At 37.7% G+C, this 21,250-nt stretch overlaps 1 protein-coding gene across 8 annotated transcripts in view; it reads right to left on the reverse strand.

The window, feature by feature from the left end:
- LOC129565384 (inactive dipeptidyl peptidase 10) overlaps positions 1-21,250 on the reverse strand; it is an 84,562-nt gene that overhangs the window by 41,051 nt on the left and 22,261 nt on the right. For all 8 annotated transcript variants that reach the window (XM_055440213.1, XM_055440212.1, XM_055440216.1 and 5 more), the window contains 4 exons: positions 12,542-12,758; positions 12,192-12,295; positions 11,847-12,045; positions 11,660-11,734 (listed from right to left, as the gene is read on the reverse strand). In XM_055440213.1, coding sequence (XP_055296188.1) covers positions 11,660-11,734; positions 11,847-12,045; positions 12,192-12,295; positions 12,542-12,649 — 486 coding nt within the window. In that variant the 5' untranslated portion in view covers positions 12,650-12,758. The remainder of the gene's footprint in view (positions 1-11,659; positions 11,735-11,846; positions 12,046-12,191; positions 12,296-12,541; positions 12,759-21,250) is intronic.

A 21,250-nucleotide genomic window follows, 5' to 3' on the forward strand; every position in this document is an offset into this window, starting at 1 on the left:
AATCCAAATATGACCATTGCCGGCCAGTCTTAACCCATTTTGGTGCCAATAATTTCGTCGGTTTACACTTTTGATAGAAATTTTGCTAAGTAGCGCTCTCACATCGGATTTTCAACAAAAACATCAATGGCCAAAACATCAAATCGACGGAAAATGATCAGAATTTTTGATTTGAACCTTCATACAGTGATTTTACACGTGTCAAAATGTAAAAATACTGAACCAACTGCGAAATTGCACCAAAAAAGATACCGGTCGATGTGAAAAAAGTTTTTCTCTTCAGCTCTTTGGCAAATTTCAATTGGTTCCTATAATTGAGTCCAAACCAAGAAAAACTGCATTTCAGTGTGCAATTTTAGGTGGGAATGATCTTGATGAAATTAGCATTTGACCGCAACCAGGCCTTGCTAGGCCACTATGAACGAAAATCCAAATACACCAATTTTTGAATATTTTTCACACGCAATCAAACAGTTCTAAATCATAATGTAAGCATATAAAAAGTAGTAATTAGCTAAGTTTGTACTAAAACTGTGCTAAAAAGGTTCTAAAAGTGTGCTAAATTGTTCTAAAATAGTTCTAAGAGTGTATTCCGTTTTAACAAATTTAGAACTATTTTGGAACAATTTAGCACACTTTTTGAACCTTTTTAGCACAGTTTTAGTACAAACTTAGCTAATTACTACTTTTTATATGCTTACATTATGATTTAGATCTGTTTGATTGCGTGTAAAAAATATTCAAAAATTGGTGTATTTGGATTTTCGTTCATAGTGGCCTAGCAAGGCCTGGTTGCGGTCAAATGCTAATTTCATCAAGATCATTCCCACCTAAAATTGTACACTGAACACTTTTTCAGAAGTAACCATATGCGTAAAACCATCAGAAATTGAAGAAATTGTGATATATTGAATTATGACGATTTTGCTCTAATCTGGAAATACATATCCCTCTAAATCACTAAAATGGTCCAATATATGAAATCTAATGATGCAGTTTTTCTTGGTTTGGACTCAATTATAGGAACCAATTGAAATTTGCCAAAGAGCTGAAGAGAAAAACTTTTTTCACATCGACCGGTATCTTTTTTGGTGCAATTTCGCAGTTGGTTCAGTATTTTTACATTTTGACACGTGTAAAATCACTGTATGAAGGTTCAAATCAAAAATTCTGATCATTTTCCGTCGATTTGATGTTTTGGCCATTGATGTTTTTGTTGAAAATCCGATGTGAGAGCGCTACTTAGCAAAATTTCTATCAAAAGTGTAAACCGACGAAATTATTGGCACCAAAATGGGTTAAGACTGGCCGGCAATGGTCATATTTGGATTGTACGGAAAAAATTGAGTCGATATAGGCTCAAAAACTGTGTTGTAAGTAGTGATTTTGAGGTTTTATGACGTTTTTGTAGCAAAAATGTGAAATTTCGGTCGATTTTGGCAATATATTCACCCCTAACAGCTCAGTCTTGCACTTTAGAGCATTGTAATATTGACCAAAATTGTAGTACTGGACGCCAGCAGTAAGATCCAATCATCTGTTGTCCAGTATAATTGCGATATAGTACCAAATTTTTTGAATATTCTTCAATGTATTGATTTTATTCCCCTACAAACTACATAGCTCTCGGGGGAGTGGATTTGATTAGTAAAAGTATGTCGGAAAATGGCTTAAATTTATTTTTTCGGCCCAAATTTTCGTATCAGCGGTAGGGAGCTGCAAATTTTAAAACATTTGGCATTTGGGCTACCCTAGTGTATACTCTATATATCATTTGAGTCCAAGTCTTGAACGAGTAATTCTTGGTGAAGTCAATTCATCACGTAGAAAATGCTTGACACAAAGATTATGACAAAATGTGACCACAATTGAGAATGACCACAGATGCAGTGAAAAAAGCAACAGAAGTTGCATTCATTTTGAATCATTTGAAAACATCATGTCGCAGCAAGTGCCACAGCTTCAGTTATTTTAATTTTTAAAACATCGTTACATTTCCGCAATAAACTCTGGTCAATTCGAATAGAATTAGTATGATGCCAAATAATGTGCAGCATTTTAAATGGAATGAATGAAACGATTAACGAGGCTTTATTATTTAATACCATTGTTTTTCCATTGAAAACGGATTTAATTTGAATATAATGGCTCCATTATTTTTGAGCACTTCTGTTTTCTATGCGATTTTCATTTTCCATTTTTTTGCTTCTCTATACAGAGGAAAAACTATAGTTTTTCTCTCCCCATTCGTCGAAAATTGCGAATCCGTACTGAAAAATGAAACTTATGCAATTTTATTGCGTTCGTGAAAGAGGATATATATATTTCTTTTCATATCGTTTCTCTTGATTTTTCATTCGCCATTGCCAAGATTTCCATGGAAATGCTGGAAAAAAATAAGCCCAAAGGTAATGTGCGATTGCAAGTCGGATTTATTTGTTTCATCAAGGCAATATGATGATGATGATGATGATGATGATGATGATGAAAGGAAAAACTGTTACCGGGAAATCCGCTTGTGGGAAAAACAAACGACATTAAATAGAAAATATTTCTCCTTAGCCTTCATTGGATGAAAATATTTATGGATTATGTGTGCACAAGCGTGCACATGCATACGCACCATCAAGTGCAGTGCAGACATACAAAGTATGGAGAAAGAGAGAACCAAGAATGCACATTTGCACGATCACGGTGTAGCGCGTACTGCTGATGTCTGCCAACAGTGTGCAAAACAACTTGAGTTATTGAGTTATACATTTGCCAAAAATTTTGCCCGCCGACGAATGAAATGCATGAATTTATTCGAATTGAAAACATTTCGGTCAAATTGTTCTGAACATTGTTTTGGAGCAAGTTTTTTTCTCTCTTCGTGTTTCTTTTTTTTGGCTCGATTGAAAGGAGATTTTGCCCATTCAAACTGGCAAATATTCGACATCGATTCGAATGGGATGGCATGGAATGTGCGTCATGCTTGGATTATATGCACTTTGCTATAATGTTGTTTTCGTCATCGGCAGTCGTCATGCCGAAGCCTTGACCCAAAAAAATACATGCGTTTCGCGAAATTTTGACGCCATTCGCTTCGATCACAAATCAACGTGATTCTGGATTTGTTTTGTTGATAAACACAATTCCAAAATTCAAACTGCAAAATGATAAATTGCTCGTTCGATTCGGTAAATGTGTGATGATAATGCATACTAATGGATGGATTCTTGGAAAGCGACGATCGGACTATTCCAAATAAAGAGCCCATTTACATTGCCATCGTCGTATGTATGGCATACGATGATTCGTTAAAATCCAATTGGAATGTGATGAATAACAAATCATTATCTACCGTTTCAATGAGGCGCGCATAAGTTTTGTCGGTTCGGAAATTGCGTGCGTTATTTGTCGAAATATATTTGTTTATCGACAAATATCAAACAAATTTAAATGGCAAATGCAAATAAATGAGTTAATTGAAGTCAGCATGAGAGTGACGAAATGCGGCCGAGTGTCAAGAACGCCCAATTTATATCATCGTTATTTCGATTTACACATTTCGATTAACATAATTGTAATTTTGAATTGGGTCCGCATCGATTCAATCAATTTATATAATCAGCAACAGAAAATCTCCCTCTCTTTTGCCCATTTTTCTACCTTCACCGTCACTCCGTCGCTTCTACTCGCTCGGTTCGACGGGTGCGATTCAATGTGTAAACACATTTCCGATGGTGTAATTTATGAACTCATATAGAACAGGAGAAAAAAGTACGAACAAGCACACAAAATCGATTACGGGCCGTAAACAACCGGATCGTTTGCACGCGTTCGCCATCGATAGTGGTGAATAATTTATGGATTCTGTTGGTAAGATAAGGTAACGCGAGGTACTCAAAAAATATTGACTAATTAATCTCGTCATGGTCAGTGCACCCCATCGCCATTTGTTCTATGCGCGCTGTATTAGCATATTCATCGATGTACGTCATTGCGGGTGTATCAAGTGAGTTTGGACACCGTCCAGGATGCTCATTGCTTATTGTTCATCGTCCAAAGTAGAGAGTGCTGCACACTGAACCGTACTTAGCACATCAAAATAACAGCTATCGTTTTTTTTATTTCCGACTCAAGCCAAACTTTGATCAACTTTTCACCTAAAAACACCATTTGCACGAATCAAATCGAATTACATTTGCACAGTGTTGCATACATGCTTCGCTTTGGTTAAAGGGTATTAGGTCAACGTTAATTTATTTCACATCCAAACTTCGACCACATACGAAGCAACAAATCTCCATACGATCAATCCGCCGTCGATCTGTATACGTTATATGCTTGCCATGGGATGGAACTTTGGCAATTTAACTCACGTTAGTGTTGGTTCTAATGTTTAAATGGCATTTCAGTCATTTTCCCAATGCCCGCATATGCATTGGTCCACAGAGGAATACACTCACACATGACATCCCACAAATGCGGCGCTTTTACAGGACCAATGCATACTCAAAACATGTTTTAGCAGAAAATTTCAATGGAATTTTATGCGACAACGATGAATTGACTGCTTCCTTCATTAACAACCGCTTTTGAGTTTGTTTTTAGTATCAGCATAATCAGCCTAAGATCATTGATCCAATTTTAGTGCAAAGAACTCACATAAGAACTAAAATCAACGCATACACACAGTGTTTAATACCATTTGCAGCTGTCACGCTTCGTTCTGATCGCTATCACACGCCCGCACCGATACAGAGAGAGAAACACAGCGAAACGAAACCGAAGCGTAGACGAAGTGCATTCTGTTCAAGTTGAACGCAACTTATTAAGTTCACACGCTGTGGCTGGCAACTGTGCCATTGTTCGGTGCCAGAGACGTTGACTTCGTTGAGCTTGGTAATGGATGCAAACGCAGAGACGGACGCAAAAGTTTTTAAACAATAGCTTATTATTCCTTTGGAAAATTATTCGTTTCAGTGTTTTTAATATTAGTCGAGCGAGCTAACCATTGTACATCACATTATGCGATAGCTGTCGAAATGGAGCGAGAGAGAGAAAATGGGGGAACGAGGAATAAAGAGAGCTCTATTTCCTTCACTGGTGAAGAAGAGATGAACAGCAAGCACCGGGTTGTGAATATTAGCTTTCAGCAGTGGCGCAACTTAACCGCTCGGACAGATAATTATTTGAATTCATGGCAATTGTTCGAAAGTGGTGTGAAAAGTTGTTCGTGATCTCAGCAATGGTTGTGCAAATTCGTGTGCACTTTAATCACAATAATGGAGAAGGGCAAGTGAGCATGCAGCAGCTTTAAACCAAAATGCAGTGTCTATTGGCATTTTCATACATCGTCGAGTTGTTGTATTTCGTTGCTTGTCTCTGGGACTCGAATTCACATTCACATTCCAAAAAACAACAAATAAAAACAATGCACATAAAATTAAGGAATAGAAAACAAATTTATCTTTCTGTCTCGCTTCCCTCTCTGTCTCTCTCTATCACCATTCTGCAATGAATCCCATGGCATAGCCAAAGTCAGCATGTTTGGCGAATGTGTCCGGTGTATTGAGCATTAAATAAAAGTGAGGAAACAAACAGCACAAAACATAAACAGTCGCACAGATGGAGAAAAGAACTAAAAATAAATTTCGAGCCACATAAAAAGCAGTTAAATAAAAAGTTTGCCATCAAGCGCGACACATACGGATGCAAAAAGACAGTTGACACGAAAAAGACAAACTGCGTTGGACTGAGCATGGGACAAGCAAAAAGAGAGAGGGCGAGCGAAAGAGAGTAGCAACAGTATGCGAAATGGAGAGACCGAGCAGAAAAAGACACAGACAAATTGCAAACAATAACTCATATTCGCATAAATGCTATTATTTTCGGAGGGAAACGACTACGGCGACGACAACGCACATATAATAATCATAATAATTTATTTATTAATGGTGCCGCGTGCGCGCGCTCTGCTTGATCACATCGTAAAAAGACGCGTGAGTGCGCGCGCACGAGACAGCACAAAAATGAAGCCAAGCAGCTGTTAGACACATTAGACAAACTACACCTAAATTTGCCACTCTTTTTCTTTTTTTCTCCTCTTTTTCGTTCGTTTTTCTGCTCTGTTCCGGATCCAATATTTCTCGCATTTGTAAATAAACACGTGGAAAGTTATGTAAGTATAGATTTTGGGGCTTGAAATGACGTGCATTCGCACGCGCAAGCTAAGACTCGACAATCCAAATGATGATGTACGCATCGCAAGAGAGATGGAATGAGAGTGAAAGAGACAGTAAATTGGTTAAATACACACATGAGCTTATGGAAATTGAAAATATGGTTTCAGCTGAGGTTAAATTGTATTTTATGTGTGTCGTCACTCACATTTAACAAACATATACATTTCAAACGGTGAAAGCGCACACAAACTGGATAACCTTGTTCCATATGTCAAGCAAACAAACCTCCTGAAAATAAATATGCGATGACGATTTTTCCGCGATACCACCGAATACCACAAGGCGATTTACATTTTCGCATTCATTTATTTACAACCCGCTGAAACTAAATAAATGGAAAGTACACACACACACACGCGGAGAGTGGAATCATTTCGGAGCCCCGAAATCATCATGTTTAATGAAATGATATTGATAATAATGGAGGTAATGGATTTTCCGAGCGATTCAGCGGTACAATACGGTTCAGAGATTAGTCTAAGATTTTCCACATAAAATATTTAATCGGATGAATTTTCAGCCGTGTGCGCCTCGGCTCAAAAACCCCTCAACCGTCAAACGACTTACGCTCTCAATCGATGTCGAACGCAAATACTTTATATTACCAAATAAATATTTTATGTTCAACACCACTAACAACAACCATCAGTCTTGATCGTCGTCGCTTTTTTTCATTTTTATTGCTCACGTTTACAGTCGATCCAAAACGTGTGAAATTAATTAATCCGTAAGGGCAAACAGTTATTTTTAATATATATCGCCAAAATTACGACGCCCCAAATAAACATCATTCCAAATCAACTATTTGATTGCATCGCGTGCCGCGCACATTTCACGGTGAATGTGTGTGTAACGCCAAAATAACATGAATCCCAATGAGCGTACGAAGGATGAGATTGCGTGTATCGAAGGCATGTACACACCGCGCGCACGGATATTACACATCAAAGTGAAATTGTGCAGTTGACGTTTCGCATTTCACGAGCCAAACTGATGAGCTAATCTTAATTAAAAACCTATTTCAACCGTAAACTTAAATCTGTCATTAGAGCAATTAGCACATTGTCGCTCAATTGAAGAGTCAAATTGCCAACACACATACGAAACGCCCAAACACACGCATACTCATGGTCATACGGTCACTAACCTTGATATTAGCTTAGCAAATGCTGTGCACTGAGTTTCGCTCATGACACCCAACAAATATTGCAACCAAAAAAGACAAAAAAGCATAAAGAGAAAGTAAGACACAAAAAAAAATCGGGTCACTTGAAATAGAACAAAGCCAATTCGACGAATCGTGTGTCCTTTGATCACTTGAATCTCCTGAGCTCTCTTTCTCTCTCTGTGTCTTTCTCTTTTTTTCAATGGCAAATGTATATGTCTGTTCAGTGACTTCGAAAGTAAAACGTTAAATTGCATTAGTTTCTCTTATAACACATCGACCAGAGCACCGTTATTGATGTTTTGACTGTTTGACTTATAAAAATGGTTCATCGTGTTAACGAGCAAGGGGAAAAAATGACATGATAGAAGGTCCGTTACGTAAGTAACTCAATAAAAATGGCATACATTCTTTTCTATATTGCAAGAGATATTACTGCTAGCTGCTCATACACCGCACAACGTCGTGCACAAATAGAGTCTCGTTGCATGACTTACAACCCGATTTACTTAACACGCTGACGTTCGTATGCCCGCTGCAGTTCAGTCTCCATACGCGACATGAGTCGGAGAGGGAGCGGGAGAGAGAGTGAGAGTGAGAGAGAGTGAGAGTGAGAGAGAGAGAGAGAGAGAGAGAGAGAGAAAGAGAAAGAAGATAGGATGGAGAAAAAGAGCGGGTCGAAACTGCAACATCACGTACGCGCCCGTTGAAACAAATGATACAAAGGCGTAATGAATTGGGCGAATACATTGTTGCAATCAATTTGAATGGAAAAAGTTGCTGTTTGTGTGCATTTGTTCTCTTCATTTTTTGCAATTCGCATCGTCCTCGAGCCACATTCCGCGCGTTTGGATCACATCTCGAACCACATGCACGTATCCACATACACATTTCTTTTTCCAGACGCCTTTTCAGCTGTTCTCACCTCATTCGTTGTAGTCTCGAGTGGTGGTGAGGCGAAAGCAGCGACAGCACCACCGTTTCATAATCAAGTTATGCACATAAAATATTGAATTCTTGTCATAGAGAACCAGTACCGTGGGAATGTGTCTGTGTGTGTGCTTTTTTCGCCGAATGAGATTATAAATCGTTGCTTTGTGATCTAGAGAAAATTATTAATTTGCCATTTTTACAGACAAATGGCCCGATGAAATGCACAATGCACACCGACATTAAACCATAGATATAACGCAATTATACCGTTTCTTCCACCGTTGTAGTCAAGACAATGCTCTTTTATAGCATTTTTTCGGGATATTTTTCTGTTGAATACATGTATTCTCTTGAAGTAGAAGAAGAAAAAAAAGGTGATTGCATTTGAAAAGTAGTAAGCTCATCAAAGGCACATAGCGGGGGAAGATATAAAATGCAATTTCATAGTTAATCAACAATTAAGCCCAGCTTTTACAAGTACTAAAAAATCCTGCTCGTTTTTATTTGTTGCAAAGTAAATACACTCATTTTTGGCCATGCTTTGAACCCAATAAAAAAAGAGATTTTGCCGAGGATAGCAACCAGAGGGAAATAGCCACCGAAAAAAGGAGAAACTTTTTTTTCTGGCAAAGTTATGTTCACATAAAGTTTCATTTAGAGTAAAATGCCTTTGGAGCGAGGACTGTAAAGCTATGTCTTCTTTGCGGAAGAATACATTTTTCGGGTTTCGTGTTTATATGTGTCGGCGTCATACTGCCGTTATGTCGTCGTTACGGTAAATCTTTTTTAAGCTCGAGACGGACAAAACAAGCGAAAGTTCACATTGAACGAGAAGGAACAAGAGAATAGAAAAAAAAACCATGAACGAGTGTATGTGACAAATGTGGTGAAGCCGAAAATGCACCGGAATTTGGTTTCTCTCTCCCAAACGTCATCGTCGTTGGCCAAAGAAAATATTCTACTACCGAAGTAGAAAAAGGCAGTGTTCTACCATCGAATAGCGAAAGAGTCTTGTTGGAGGATGATAATTGTACAGCAAAACTAAAGCAACTTGTAAATTTAATAAAAAGGTGAGAGAGAGCAGCTCAGGGAAAAGGCGTGACTATACTTGAAAAGGAAATTGTATAACGATTTTTTCTCGAGTTAAATCCGATTAAATTTCAAATCAAAATGCGTCGAATTTCGTGCCGAGTAAAAATGTATCAATTATTTTCGGATAAAATACTCTCAACGCGGATGGAAATGTGAAAATGCGCAGAATTTTAATATCTTGTTCTCTAATGAATAGCAACGTGGAAGCATAGAATTATGCGTCCAAATTAAAATTAATCCCGGCTATAATACGCCAGGCTTTGATATTCAATAAACACAAATAAAAGATAAAGTGAGAGCCGATTGTACGACACGCGCTCCCTGAGAAACGATGACGTCGACCGATTGTCGTTTGTTCTGTGACACTCTTCTTCTATTCGTTTGGTCTTAATTTTCGCAAGATGTTGCCACTTTTCTAGGAACTCAATATCACTCTCACTGTGTTTTATTAAGCTAAATGCGTATCGATTTTCTTAACACCAGCCGTATTTTATACGTATTGCCCGGTGTTTTGCCACTTTATCCGCTCGCTCATAACGTAAGCGTGATGTACCGTTTTTTTTTCTCCCTACAACGTGTTGACGTAAATGATTGTACATTTTGTTCACACTCCACTATTTCTCTAATCCTCTAATCCTCTATGAAGATTGTGTTTGTTTTTCAGCAAAGAAATGAAGAGAAAAAAGTGCACGCTCAAACACGCACTCCGTCCGACATGGAGAAAAAGTGCGGATTTTTAACTCGCAATCATTATTTCTGCGGCTCGATCGTCATTAATTTCTTTATGTTCATTTGGTGCTTAGTTAAGATTGTCAAATTTTTAAGTGCCCGTCCAGCCTGATGAAATTACACCGTCGCTGCCGCTGGCCAGTCCGTATTTGTGCGTGAGCGGTTGTGTGTTTGTTCAAAGATGCGCGAGCTTTGCTAAAGCACAACAAATGACGAGCAAATACAGGGAGAGCTTAAGGCTCATTAATATTCCTTTTCTTCATTTTTTTCGCCTTTGTTTTCTCTTGCTCTCATTTTCGCTGTCTTTGGCTACATTTCCATATAAAATGTAAACATAAACAATAAACCATTAGATAAGCGTTCGCCTGTAAATCGTCGATTCAAAGATGTGGCCACAGGCTATGGCTGACGCATCAAATACACGTCAACCAACGAGCTACGAATGATGATGATAAGTGTAAAATGAAAAAGCCACCCGAAATTTGTACATAAGATAGGTACTATGTGCGCATTTTTTCTTCTGTTCACTCGTTGAAATGAAAGTGGCCGAGGGCTTTGTTCTCAAGAAACCAACTTCGAGAGTTGAAATTTCCTGAAATGAGCGTGCGCGCCCGCTTTTGTCCTTTTTTGGCGTAAACTAAGCGAGTGAATGGTGTACAACAACAACAAAGGCGAACGAATAATTTTGTTGCGATGTGCATGATTGCTGTGTGTGTGTGTTTTTTTGTCGGCTCTCATTGTTGTTGTGGTATCATTATTATTTTTTTCCAAATGGCATTTGTTTGGCTTGCTTTTGGGGCGCTGGATAAGAAAATGTTCATTTTTTTCGTGTTTAACCTAGAACTTTTGAAGTAAATGACGTACAACAGCATGCAATGTTTGGGCCGAGCGACCCATAAATTTTTGGCAACCTCTTACATTTTAAAATATAGAGATAAAATATTCCGTTTGTGTATGACAATGCGCGCGAACCGAGCGAAGCACGAAGCTGCTGCCCATTGCCAAATGCACGGCAATGAGCCAACCAACACAACCAAACGCACAAACGAATCAACGACTGAAACAATAACGATCCTATTGCCTGATTAAAAATAAATTATGTGAGAGATAAATTGCGAAAAAGCTCGACTACAAACTCCCTAATTATTTTTTAATTAAAAGTATACATTCCGAATGAATATAGAGAGAGGGAAGCGAGAGAGGGAAGCGAATGGGCCAGGGCAAAAAGTTAAAAACCACAAAACAACACACAAATAAATAATACAAATTCAAATGAGCGCGTTACTGAAAAATAAATAACCTTATCTATTTCATTGTATATTCCATTTAATGCTGTGGGGTTCGTGGAATAAAACAAGACTAGATGAAGAGAGAGATAGAACAATCGATGATTCCGAGATAAATAAATTGTGATCCAGAGATGCAACAGTTTGGGATTTTCCATTTGGAGATTCAGGATTTTTCGAAAACGAGTACCATCATTCGTATAAAAAAATGTGACGTCACTTACGCTCTTTACGTTGTGTTTAAACAGAACAAATTCCAGATTTGTTGAACACTGATATCCCTTAATGTTAAGCTGGCGCTGTAAGGCAGAAAATTACAACGAAAAAAAACACACAGTTTAGTTCTCATTGAAATGGCCATTTTAAAATAAGATCGCATGGCTTCAAAAGCTGCATGTTCACAACACTCACCAGCGTGTGGTTTGTAACAAGTGATTTAACGGAGTTATTTGTCGTTTCGTAAACGGCCAGACCGCCATCGTCCGATTGAAATACGAATTTGGTACGTGACACCCATGTTGGTGGCAAACGATTCGGTGACAATTCGCCTTGCAAATATTCATCTAAAAACATTCGACGACCGGACCAGTACAGCAGCTCGTCTACATATCTGCGGGCAGAAAATATGGCAATTGAATGGGTGAACAAAGCGCAAATTTTGAATGAATTTTCATGAATTCGAATACTGACGAATTATTCCCCTGAAATTCTCTCTCTACAGAGACATTGTGAAATGGCATTTAGTTTAAAACTCACCCTAAAAGGTATATTGCAGTCACGATGCCAGCTATCACAAAGCCGATGACTAATAATGAAAATATTATACTCTTCCAGTTGTGTGTTTCGCCATAATCGAGTTCCTGCAATGTGAAATTTAAACATCGTGGTTTTGAATTCGAGAGAAATATTGCGAACACAAATATATTGCATTTAAAATGATTGCTTTTATTGCTCTTTTGTCATATGATCAGAATTATTCTAGTTTTAAAAATTGGTAAAATTTTCAGAGAAACTTAAATGATTCTCCCTAATCGAAAACACTAAAAACATTCTTTGGTCATGCGCTTGACTTTCCAAAACTTATCGTCCAAACGAACGATACTTACGTCTAGTTTTTCTTTTGGATCTGATACTTGAAGTGTTTCGTCTGGGGGCAGACGCCATGATCCTCCACCGCTACCACCTCCACGATCTGAAGTTACGTTGGCATGCATTGCACAGGCTCAACGAGCCTATGATAAAACCTTCTGTTTGGTGCGCCACGCTTGCCGTTTAAGTTTGGGTGCTGTCAGTGACGACGTATTTGTTGTTCGTCGCCAGTCACTGCAAAAAAAAAAAAAACGAATGGAGAGAAAAAAAACATGAAAATTTTATTTTCATTCACAATAGCAGCTGCAAAAATTTACATTTTATATCAATTCGAAACAAGAACTGCATTTTATGTATCAATGGCCTGGAAAATAGGATACCGGAAACATTTCAGTGCAGCATATGCTGAGTCACGCAATACTATATTTTCAAAAATAAAATAAATATCATTGCCTAATGAAAAGCAAATGAATTGACGTGACTCGTAAGTCGAGTCTTGAATTTACACGAAAAAAAAACACAAAGAAAAGTAATTACTTTCAAATGGAATGATTCCAATTAAAAGCTTAAATTCGGTGCAGTATTTGTTCGGTGCAAACGAGTAGCACTCAATTTTCGAAGCGAAAATAAACAAACAAATGCCATTTTATATATTTCATTTGACAATATGCCAACATTTGTTTCCGCAAGAAGAACAGACGCGCAATGTTGAAAAGTGGGCCCCCCCCCCACTGACACCGAAAGAGAGAGAAAGAAAAATGAACGAACCGCCAACATGGTTTCGCGCTTGGCTCATTATTTATGCGAATTAAATCGTAGAGTAAATGGTGCTACTCATTTATTATGTTCGTTTGTGTGTTTGTTTGGCTTTTTTGGCAGCAGCGAAACAAATTCGAGTTCAGCGATACAAAATGCATTAATTCAAACGCAACCCCAACGAACTTTTTTGTTCGATGCCATTATTGTACATGGCTCTTCGTTGTTGTTGTTGTTGTTGTTGTCGTCGTCGTTGCAATTGTTTGCCACACATATCACTCTCTGACACAATGCAAGAGAGAGAATTGTTTAACCAGTTTGAGAATACAATTGTGGCTTTGCTCACGTATTTTTGCCACTCACTCCTTTTTTTCTGCGCTCTCTTTCTTCTCTAACTATATCAACTATAGTGACTTATTTGCTTTTCTCACGGAAACCATGTTTCCGACAGCTCCACAACACAAGAGATATTTTGAACGAGAAAAAAGAAAGATGCGAAGCAAAGACATGGGCACATTGAAACTGTAGAGTTTTCACCCAAATCTGCTTAAAGACTTGTGTGTTTATGCATGAGTGTGTATCTATCGCTATTTTACACCTTCTTATCGGAAATATTCGCCTTGCAAAACGATCTCTGTTTCTCTATAGTTCAAAACCATGTATTTTATGGTTGAAGCTTGTGATGGGAATATCACTCGATGGTGCATCTCCAGTGAATCTCGACGCAAATTTTGTTTATATTTTACCTTTGAATTTGCTTTTGTTAGGTTGTTTTTGCAGATTCTTTTCTTTTCTACTTTGGTTATTCTTTTTATCTAAACTGTTTATTTTTGTCAGAAATGCTGAAGAAATGCGCGACGATATTTGCTATGAAAAATACCGCTGAATTTTTAGAATTAGTGTTCTTTGCATTTGTCTTCTACATAATTGTTTACATTTATGTGATGAGAGACACAAAAAAGGCATTCCGGTCGAATGTGCCACGTTTTGCCAACGGAAATGCATTATACAACGGTCGAGTCACAGTGTCTGTCGCCCAGAACTGCAACTGGAATTAGTTCAAATTCTTGAAAGAGGCAAAAAACATGAATAAACAGAAGAGTGAAAAAAAGTATGAAATAACAATTATGTTGGTGCAATGGCGAAACAATGTTGAAGACAAAGTGTTAAGCAGCGACACAGGATGTGCATGTGATGTCTCCATGATATCACACATATTGAAAATAAGGTCTTTTGGGTAAACATGGTTGGATTTTGTGAGCGTATAAACCGCAAAAACACACCAGGCGTTTGCCGCACAGATGGATTGGTGCAGTGCCACGAGTGTGTCGCGTTTGCCGAACGCATTTCATGCCAAGCGAAAAGCAGTGAAAAGAAAATGATGTCAGCAATAAATTGAATAATATGTACAAAATGTACAGAGCGAGAGAGATAGCGGGCGAGAGAATGAAAGCGAAATGGAGTAAGCGAGCGAGTAAGCGAAAAATACAGGAGCTCATAAACCAAGAAGACATTTGTTTCGATTTAGCCCAAGAAAATTGAGCGATTCATTTTGAGCTCAAGGTCAAGGTTTTCACTTGTTAAAACAAAGAAAAAAAACACAATCATTTTTCATCGCTCATCGTTTAGGTGATAATTCCAATACTCACACTCACACTCACACACAAAGAGTAAGAAAACTTTTCCAAACTACAATAAAGAGGTTAAGAGACGTGTTTCAAGCAAAAAGACGAAGAGAAAACCATAGCAAAGGAAACGGTGCACAATTTTGATTTATAATTCGCATCAAGTAACGCAAGAGAATTGTTTGGCTGGCAACAAAGTAATATCGGTTGTTATGAACTTCATCCTATGAAACGGGGAAAAAAACCAACGAACTAGCGGTGGAAAAATGAGATTCTCGACATGTTTGACTTTAATCTGGAAAATCAGCCGTTTGTACATGCGAGAGAAAGAGAGAGTCCATTTACTTGTCGGGGTGTCGGTGAGAATGTTGGCACGAATTCTGTATGCAAAATTCGGTGCTGCATTACGACTTTTTCGACGATGAAAATCGAAATGGCACGGAAAGGGTAATAGCACATACACACACAAACCAACACACAACGGAGCCATATTCATCGCGAAATCACGTAGGAAAATTGTAATCAGAACAGTTTTATTATTCTTACTGAATGGTGTAACCGTATAAATATTGAATGGAGATAATTTACGTAAATGGATATTTGTTTTTTTTTTCCGCTGCTGCGGCTGCTGCTGTACGAGGTTAATAATGTCTGTGCTTACGAAACGAAAAAAGGGCGGTAAGCGGTAACAAAATCCAAAAGCATATATGAAGACATTATCCAAGCGGCCAAATGAAGCCCCAAATACGAGCTCGGAATTGAAGTGACTGGGGGATTCAATGACATTGCAGAAACCATACATTTCAAGTTGTGTATGTGTGTGTGTGTGTGTGTTCGCTTGTGTATGCCTTTTCTTTTGTATACACATGCAGGTCGAGATATTTAATAAGTTTCTTGTGTTTTCATTTGCTTTGTGGGCGAAAAAAGCGTGCACAAAAACTATTTGATTAGATGAATATGCCGAATGCACGCAAATAAAAACTACACCCGAATACCGAATGGCATCTGCTTAGCGCCAAGTGTCTACAAATGGTTTGCTTCTTCTTTCGGTTCGTTTCGTGTTTGGTGGCAAAACTGTCACATGCCAGCGATTATAACACGGTGACTCAATTTAAGCACAATCTATCCATGCACGGATTCCCCTAGAGTTTTAGCTCAAGTTTTATGTATGTGGCTTTTTTCGCTGCTGTATTAATAGTTCGTTAAGTGGAGCATCTGTGCCAAACTCATCAAACCGATTACTCTTTGCCGTTTATTTGATCTTTCGATTCGTTCAACACATTTTTTTTACAACATTTCACTCTCGATTTTTCTCTTTTTTCATTCCGTTTTCTCGTTTCTATTCGTATTTCTCTCTCTCTCTCTTGTTTTTTTTTTCTCTTTCACTACTTCCCTTTCGCTGACACCGCTGTAAATATTCGATTTGCAATGAGAAAATGCCGAGAATTGCACTGAAAATCACGTCGATTGAAATTATTTTCAAGGGAACAATTTCATTTTCTCGTCGTTTCTTTTGTGTCTGTATTTCGTTGTGTTCTTGGTGCGCTAGTCTGTTCTTCTCCCTCTCTCGTTCGTTTCGTGCTTTTTTTTGCACGTACGAAATTTTTGCGCAATGACAAAATGAATGAATTTATTGTGCAGTGAAACACTATTTGATTTGGCAGCATTTAGCAATTCGTGGCATTTAAGTGGAAATTGCTACATATTTCATGAAGTGCGATACGAAGCGGTGTTCAGGCACCACCTACACCTATACCAATCACTTCATCAATAGCTCGGTAACATGATAACATGATTGAAGTCATTCTTAGCTATTTTCATTCCGACAAATCACTCCCATGGAATGGACCATGTGTGTGTGTGTGTGCGTGAGAGAGAACAAAGCAAATATCATCAAGTCCATATAATATTTGTCAGCATAATTTCGATCGACGGAAATTGCCATCAATAAACACCGAAATTCTTTACATTTTTTATTTGACGATGCTCAATTGCATGATTCTAATCAATCGTATCCAGCCATTTTAGCCACCTACGCCACTGTCGTAGTTAGCACCAACACACATCCGTGTGTCAAATGTGTGAACCGACTTTGACGATATTGATGTCATTGAAATTTGTCGAACAAGCTCGGCTTTTCTGCTTACAGCAAAAACAAAATTGGATTCAAGAGATATGAAAGCACAATAAGCCACACACACACTCACACACACACCATTCACTTGCATTTTGCTCACATCATATTATTAGATCAAGTGATCGGGAACTAATGGTGTAAGACGATGTTCAATAATAAGATTCGAAACGTGCAAACTATTATCTATTTGTCATTTCAATAATGAAAATTTATCAGATTTTTATGTGGCGTCTTTAGCCATACGTGCGTTACCAACGTTAAAATACTTTGTTCGAATAGTTTTGACATTTTTGCTCATTTGAGCTTACATACCGGAAAGTCGAATGGCGCACAGACAATCAATGAAGAAGTCGTTTTGGCTGTTTTTATCTTCTCTTTCCTCTTATTCTTCTGCTCCTTATTTTTTTCGTTATCATTGGAGAACCGAAGAAAAAAGAGTATATATATGACTTTAACTTCGACACTTCGAATTTATATCTATTGTACGTGAGAAGTGAAACTACAAGAATGTTCAGTTTGTGACCTCACATACATTTCACAACTACTCTACACATTTTTCGTCTCTTTTCCCTTCTTTACACGTTTTTCATCTTTTTTTATCAACACGTCTATCACTTCGTCTCTTTTTTTTAACGATGAAGCAAGACTCAAAAAGTTCGTATATTGTCGACAAAGTTCTTTTCGCCACTCGGTTTGCTTTCATTCATTTTCGCTCGTTTGTTCTTTTCGTTCGGTTGATTTATGATATTAAAATATTTTTCATTATCAGTCCAACGCTACGCGCTCTGTATGAGGTGACGAACCTTTAAACATGGCAGAAAAAAAATGTTTTGCTGCTGCTGCTACACGTCTTCCTCTCCACCATCTCATTCAAGTCACACACACGCATTTTATTTTCTATTCAAATCGAATCTTCTATTTAATACGATATAAAATGTTTATCTCTGCTTGTTTCTCCGCGTTCATTTTTCCTCGTCGTTGCCATTGTCTATTGTGTGTTCAGCGTGCTATCTCGTTGGAAACTGACGACTTGTGAAAATGCGAAAATATCTTTGCTTTTTTTTTGTCGTTTCCTCTCTTTCTCTCCATCTCATTTATTTCAAATAGAAATCTTGAGCATTTTCCCAACCGAATCCAACTATTTCCCATGAAAAACGCATAAAAATGACAAAGCGATAGAAGGAAAGCGGACACACAGCGGAAAAAAACACGATACCGCATACGCTGAAAAAAAACATCTTCCGAAAATGTAAAGAAACTAATTTTGAATGGAATGCCGAGCAAATATCGCGTGAATATGGCATAACTTTTACAATGCTGTTACATATCTCCCTCGTTCGCTCGCTCGTTTGTCGAGTGTTTGGTTTTCCACTTGAAAATGTTGAAGATTTCTTTTACAAGACAACGAAACGGCATGAAGAATGTATATACGCGCTTTCGCCTAGCTTCTTCTTTTCCATTCATTTCTTGTCTCCTGCTTGGTTTTCACAATTGGATTCGCTGTGTTTGTTTACATGTATTTGATTTTGCTCTCGAATATGAAATGAACGTTGAATGGCATGGTTTTCATTTAAAGTAAATGGAGTATTTTGCATGTTCAGCGAAATCCTTATCGCAGTCACTTTTGAAAATTAGATTTGAAATAATGATTACGGAAAATGAAAAAAAATGAAAAGAGAAAAGAGAGAATGGGATAAAGAGGAAGGAGAGTGGGAAACTCCGGCAGCATTCATCATTTGGTTTGGTATAAGTAGCTCCAGCAAATGAGTTCATGACCAAAACGCAGATGTACGCTGGTGTTTAGGCCACTCTAATATAAAATTGACAGAGAAAAATATTACACGAAATGAGAATGTAGCTGTCTCTATCTGTGTGCGTCGTATAAGAGGCCAATGATTCTTCACGCAATGTCACCGTAAATAACATCGAATCTCTTTCTCGACAAATGTTATATACTTACGTTCGAACGAAAACGGGAACCTTGCGTAAACAGCGATATGTGTGCGTGCGGGCGCGCGAGCAAGCAAATAAATGCTGACTGGGAATAATATATAACATATCCACGATGTATATCGCCTATTTCATTTTATTCGCAACGCATTTCGGGGGCCGTTGATGAAAAATCACACGGTTGCGAATATGAGTTTTTCAGCTAATTTATGTCGCATTTCTGCTCAACACAACGCAAAACACCGGATTTCGGTCGTCTCTCGTTCATTTGGTTCTCTATTCGCTTGCTCTCGCTCACATTCGATATGATTTTCTATTTTTATGCACCACAAATATTGCTGATTCATTTTTATTCGTGGCATTTGGGCGAATGCGCGCGAACACTCAATAAATTAACGCGACTGAAAATGTGTTACACTCACAAAACATTTACTACAACGAGAGAAAAGCCGAGTCTTCTTGTTTTTGGTATATTTTATTCACGATTTGTTGTTTTGTGGAGCATTTTGTTTTTTATTGTCGCTCGAAAACACACAAAATATCGAAAATATTTTGTTATGAACATGTTGTTTACATTCCGTTCGCATGAGCATGAGCACAGGATCGTGTTGGGGAAAGCCATTGAATAAGAGTCACTGTGATTAATTTGACGATTGTTTTTATGTGTTATTTCATGTGAAACTCAACCAAATATGATCTATGTTACGATTATTTCAGCAGTCAGATTCATTTTGGATGCACAATTTTTTGCCTCCCTTTCATTCTTCCTTCTTTTCTCTTCTCCCTTTAATTCTTTCTTCTCTTTCTTTGCACTTCTTACTCGATTTTCTAGATTTTTTCATTCTTTCTAGAGTTCACAGTGCGAACCGTGTCCAATAAAATCGACTTGTACATAAATCCTGTATTTTTGCATCGAAGTACAATATTGTGCTGACTACGAGAGATATTGATTCGATTTCATTCACTACTTGAAATAGGTAATAGAGAAAAAGTAGAAGCGGAAGAAGAGGAAGTGTATTAAATTGGATCCAATCTTTGGGTTCACAATCTGAATTAGTTCATACATTGATTAGGAGCCCAGTGAATCGACCTTTTGGAAAATGAATGGAAAATGTTGGTTCAAAGCATCGCATCATCAATCTAAAATGTGAACTATATAGTAAATGGAAGGGACGAAATAAAAAGGTCGCTTTGGGTATAGAATTTCCTCGCATGAAAATTAAGTTGGTCACATGACACATTTTACATTTTGATTTATTTTTCCCTCCCATAAAATAGATGTCACATTAAATTAGATGCGTTGTTTACCGGTATTCATAATTAGACCGAAAGAAGCGTATATTCATAGTTGTTGAGTTTTTTTTTTGTATTTCACGTCCTAAGCACTTTTTTCGCAATGCACAATCGACTCGAGAATGAAATAAAAAGACAAAGTAGTTGCTATTTATAAGCTGGCGATGGATTAAAATAGCTTTGCGATGACGTTCAGCTTTGTTGGTTTTCTTTGCACGCATTGTTCCCATAGATTCTATTATGTTTGTGTTTTTTGTTGTTGTTAAATTATTAACGATGGACTGATTTAGAAAAAAGTTGTGTGTTTTTGGGAGGGTATGATTTGCTATTTTCGTCTCAATAAGAAAAATCTCACTTTGTCTACTGAAAACACTTTGGATTTGTTAAATTTTGATATGAGTGGTTCCGCATGTTTTTTTGGCATAGTTTTCCGTGTTTATAGGAGCCGAGAGTAGAAAAGAGAGTAAAGTTTTTCGCTATTGAGTTGAAAAATTGTTTGGAAATACTTATCAGATAATTGTTGATGAAGAATGTTGCATTGTTTTGTTTCTGTTTCAATGAAAGGTTTTGATATTGTGTGGCCGAACTTAAGCTCGGGTAAAATCCCAACGAAATGAAGGGGATTGACGAAGGTTAAATGTGAAGCGCCCGCGCACAAACACACATCAAACTATTTTATTAGTTTCAACTTTGTGCTTGCTTTTCTATCTGAACCACACCGTTCCATCAATGACGTTGTTCATGTAAGCCACACGATGTGGAAAAAGCATCGAAACTGAAAATCGTTTTGAAAACGCTTTTGCGCGATAGATTTTCTTCATTCGTTTTTACTTGAACACAGAATAACGTGAATTATTTGCCCAAAATATTAAAATTTTGTGCAATTTTATGCACAGTGCGAGCAAATACTATGCACGCTCCGTGGCTCGGTGTGTGTGTGTGTGTGCAATGCACACTGTGCATGT

Source organism: Sitodiplosis mosellana, unplaced genomic scaffold, assembly GCF_009176505.1.
Source record: "Sitodiplosis mosellana isolate CC-2019 unplaced genomic scaffold, AAFC_SMos_1.0 Smas_scaffold_2, whole genome shotgun sequence".
Taxonomy (NCBI): Eukaryota; Metazoa; Arthropoda; class Insecta; order Diptera; family Cecidomyiidae; genus Sitodiplosis; species Sitodiplosis mosellana.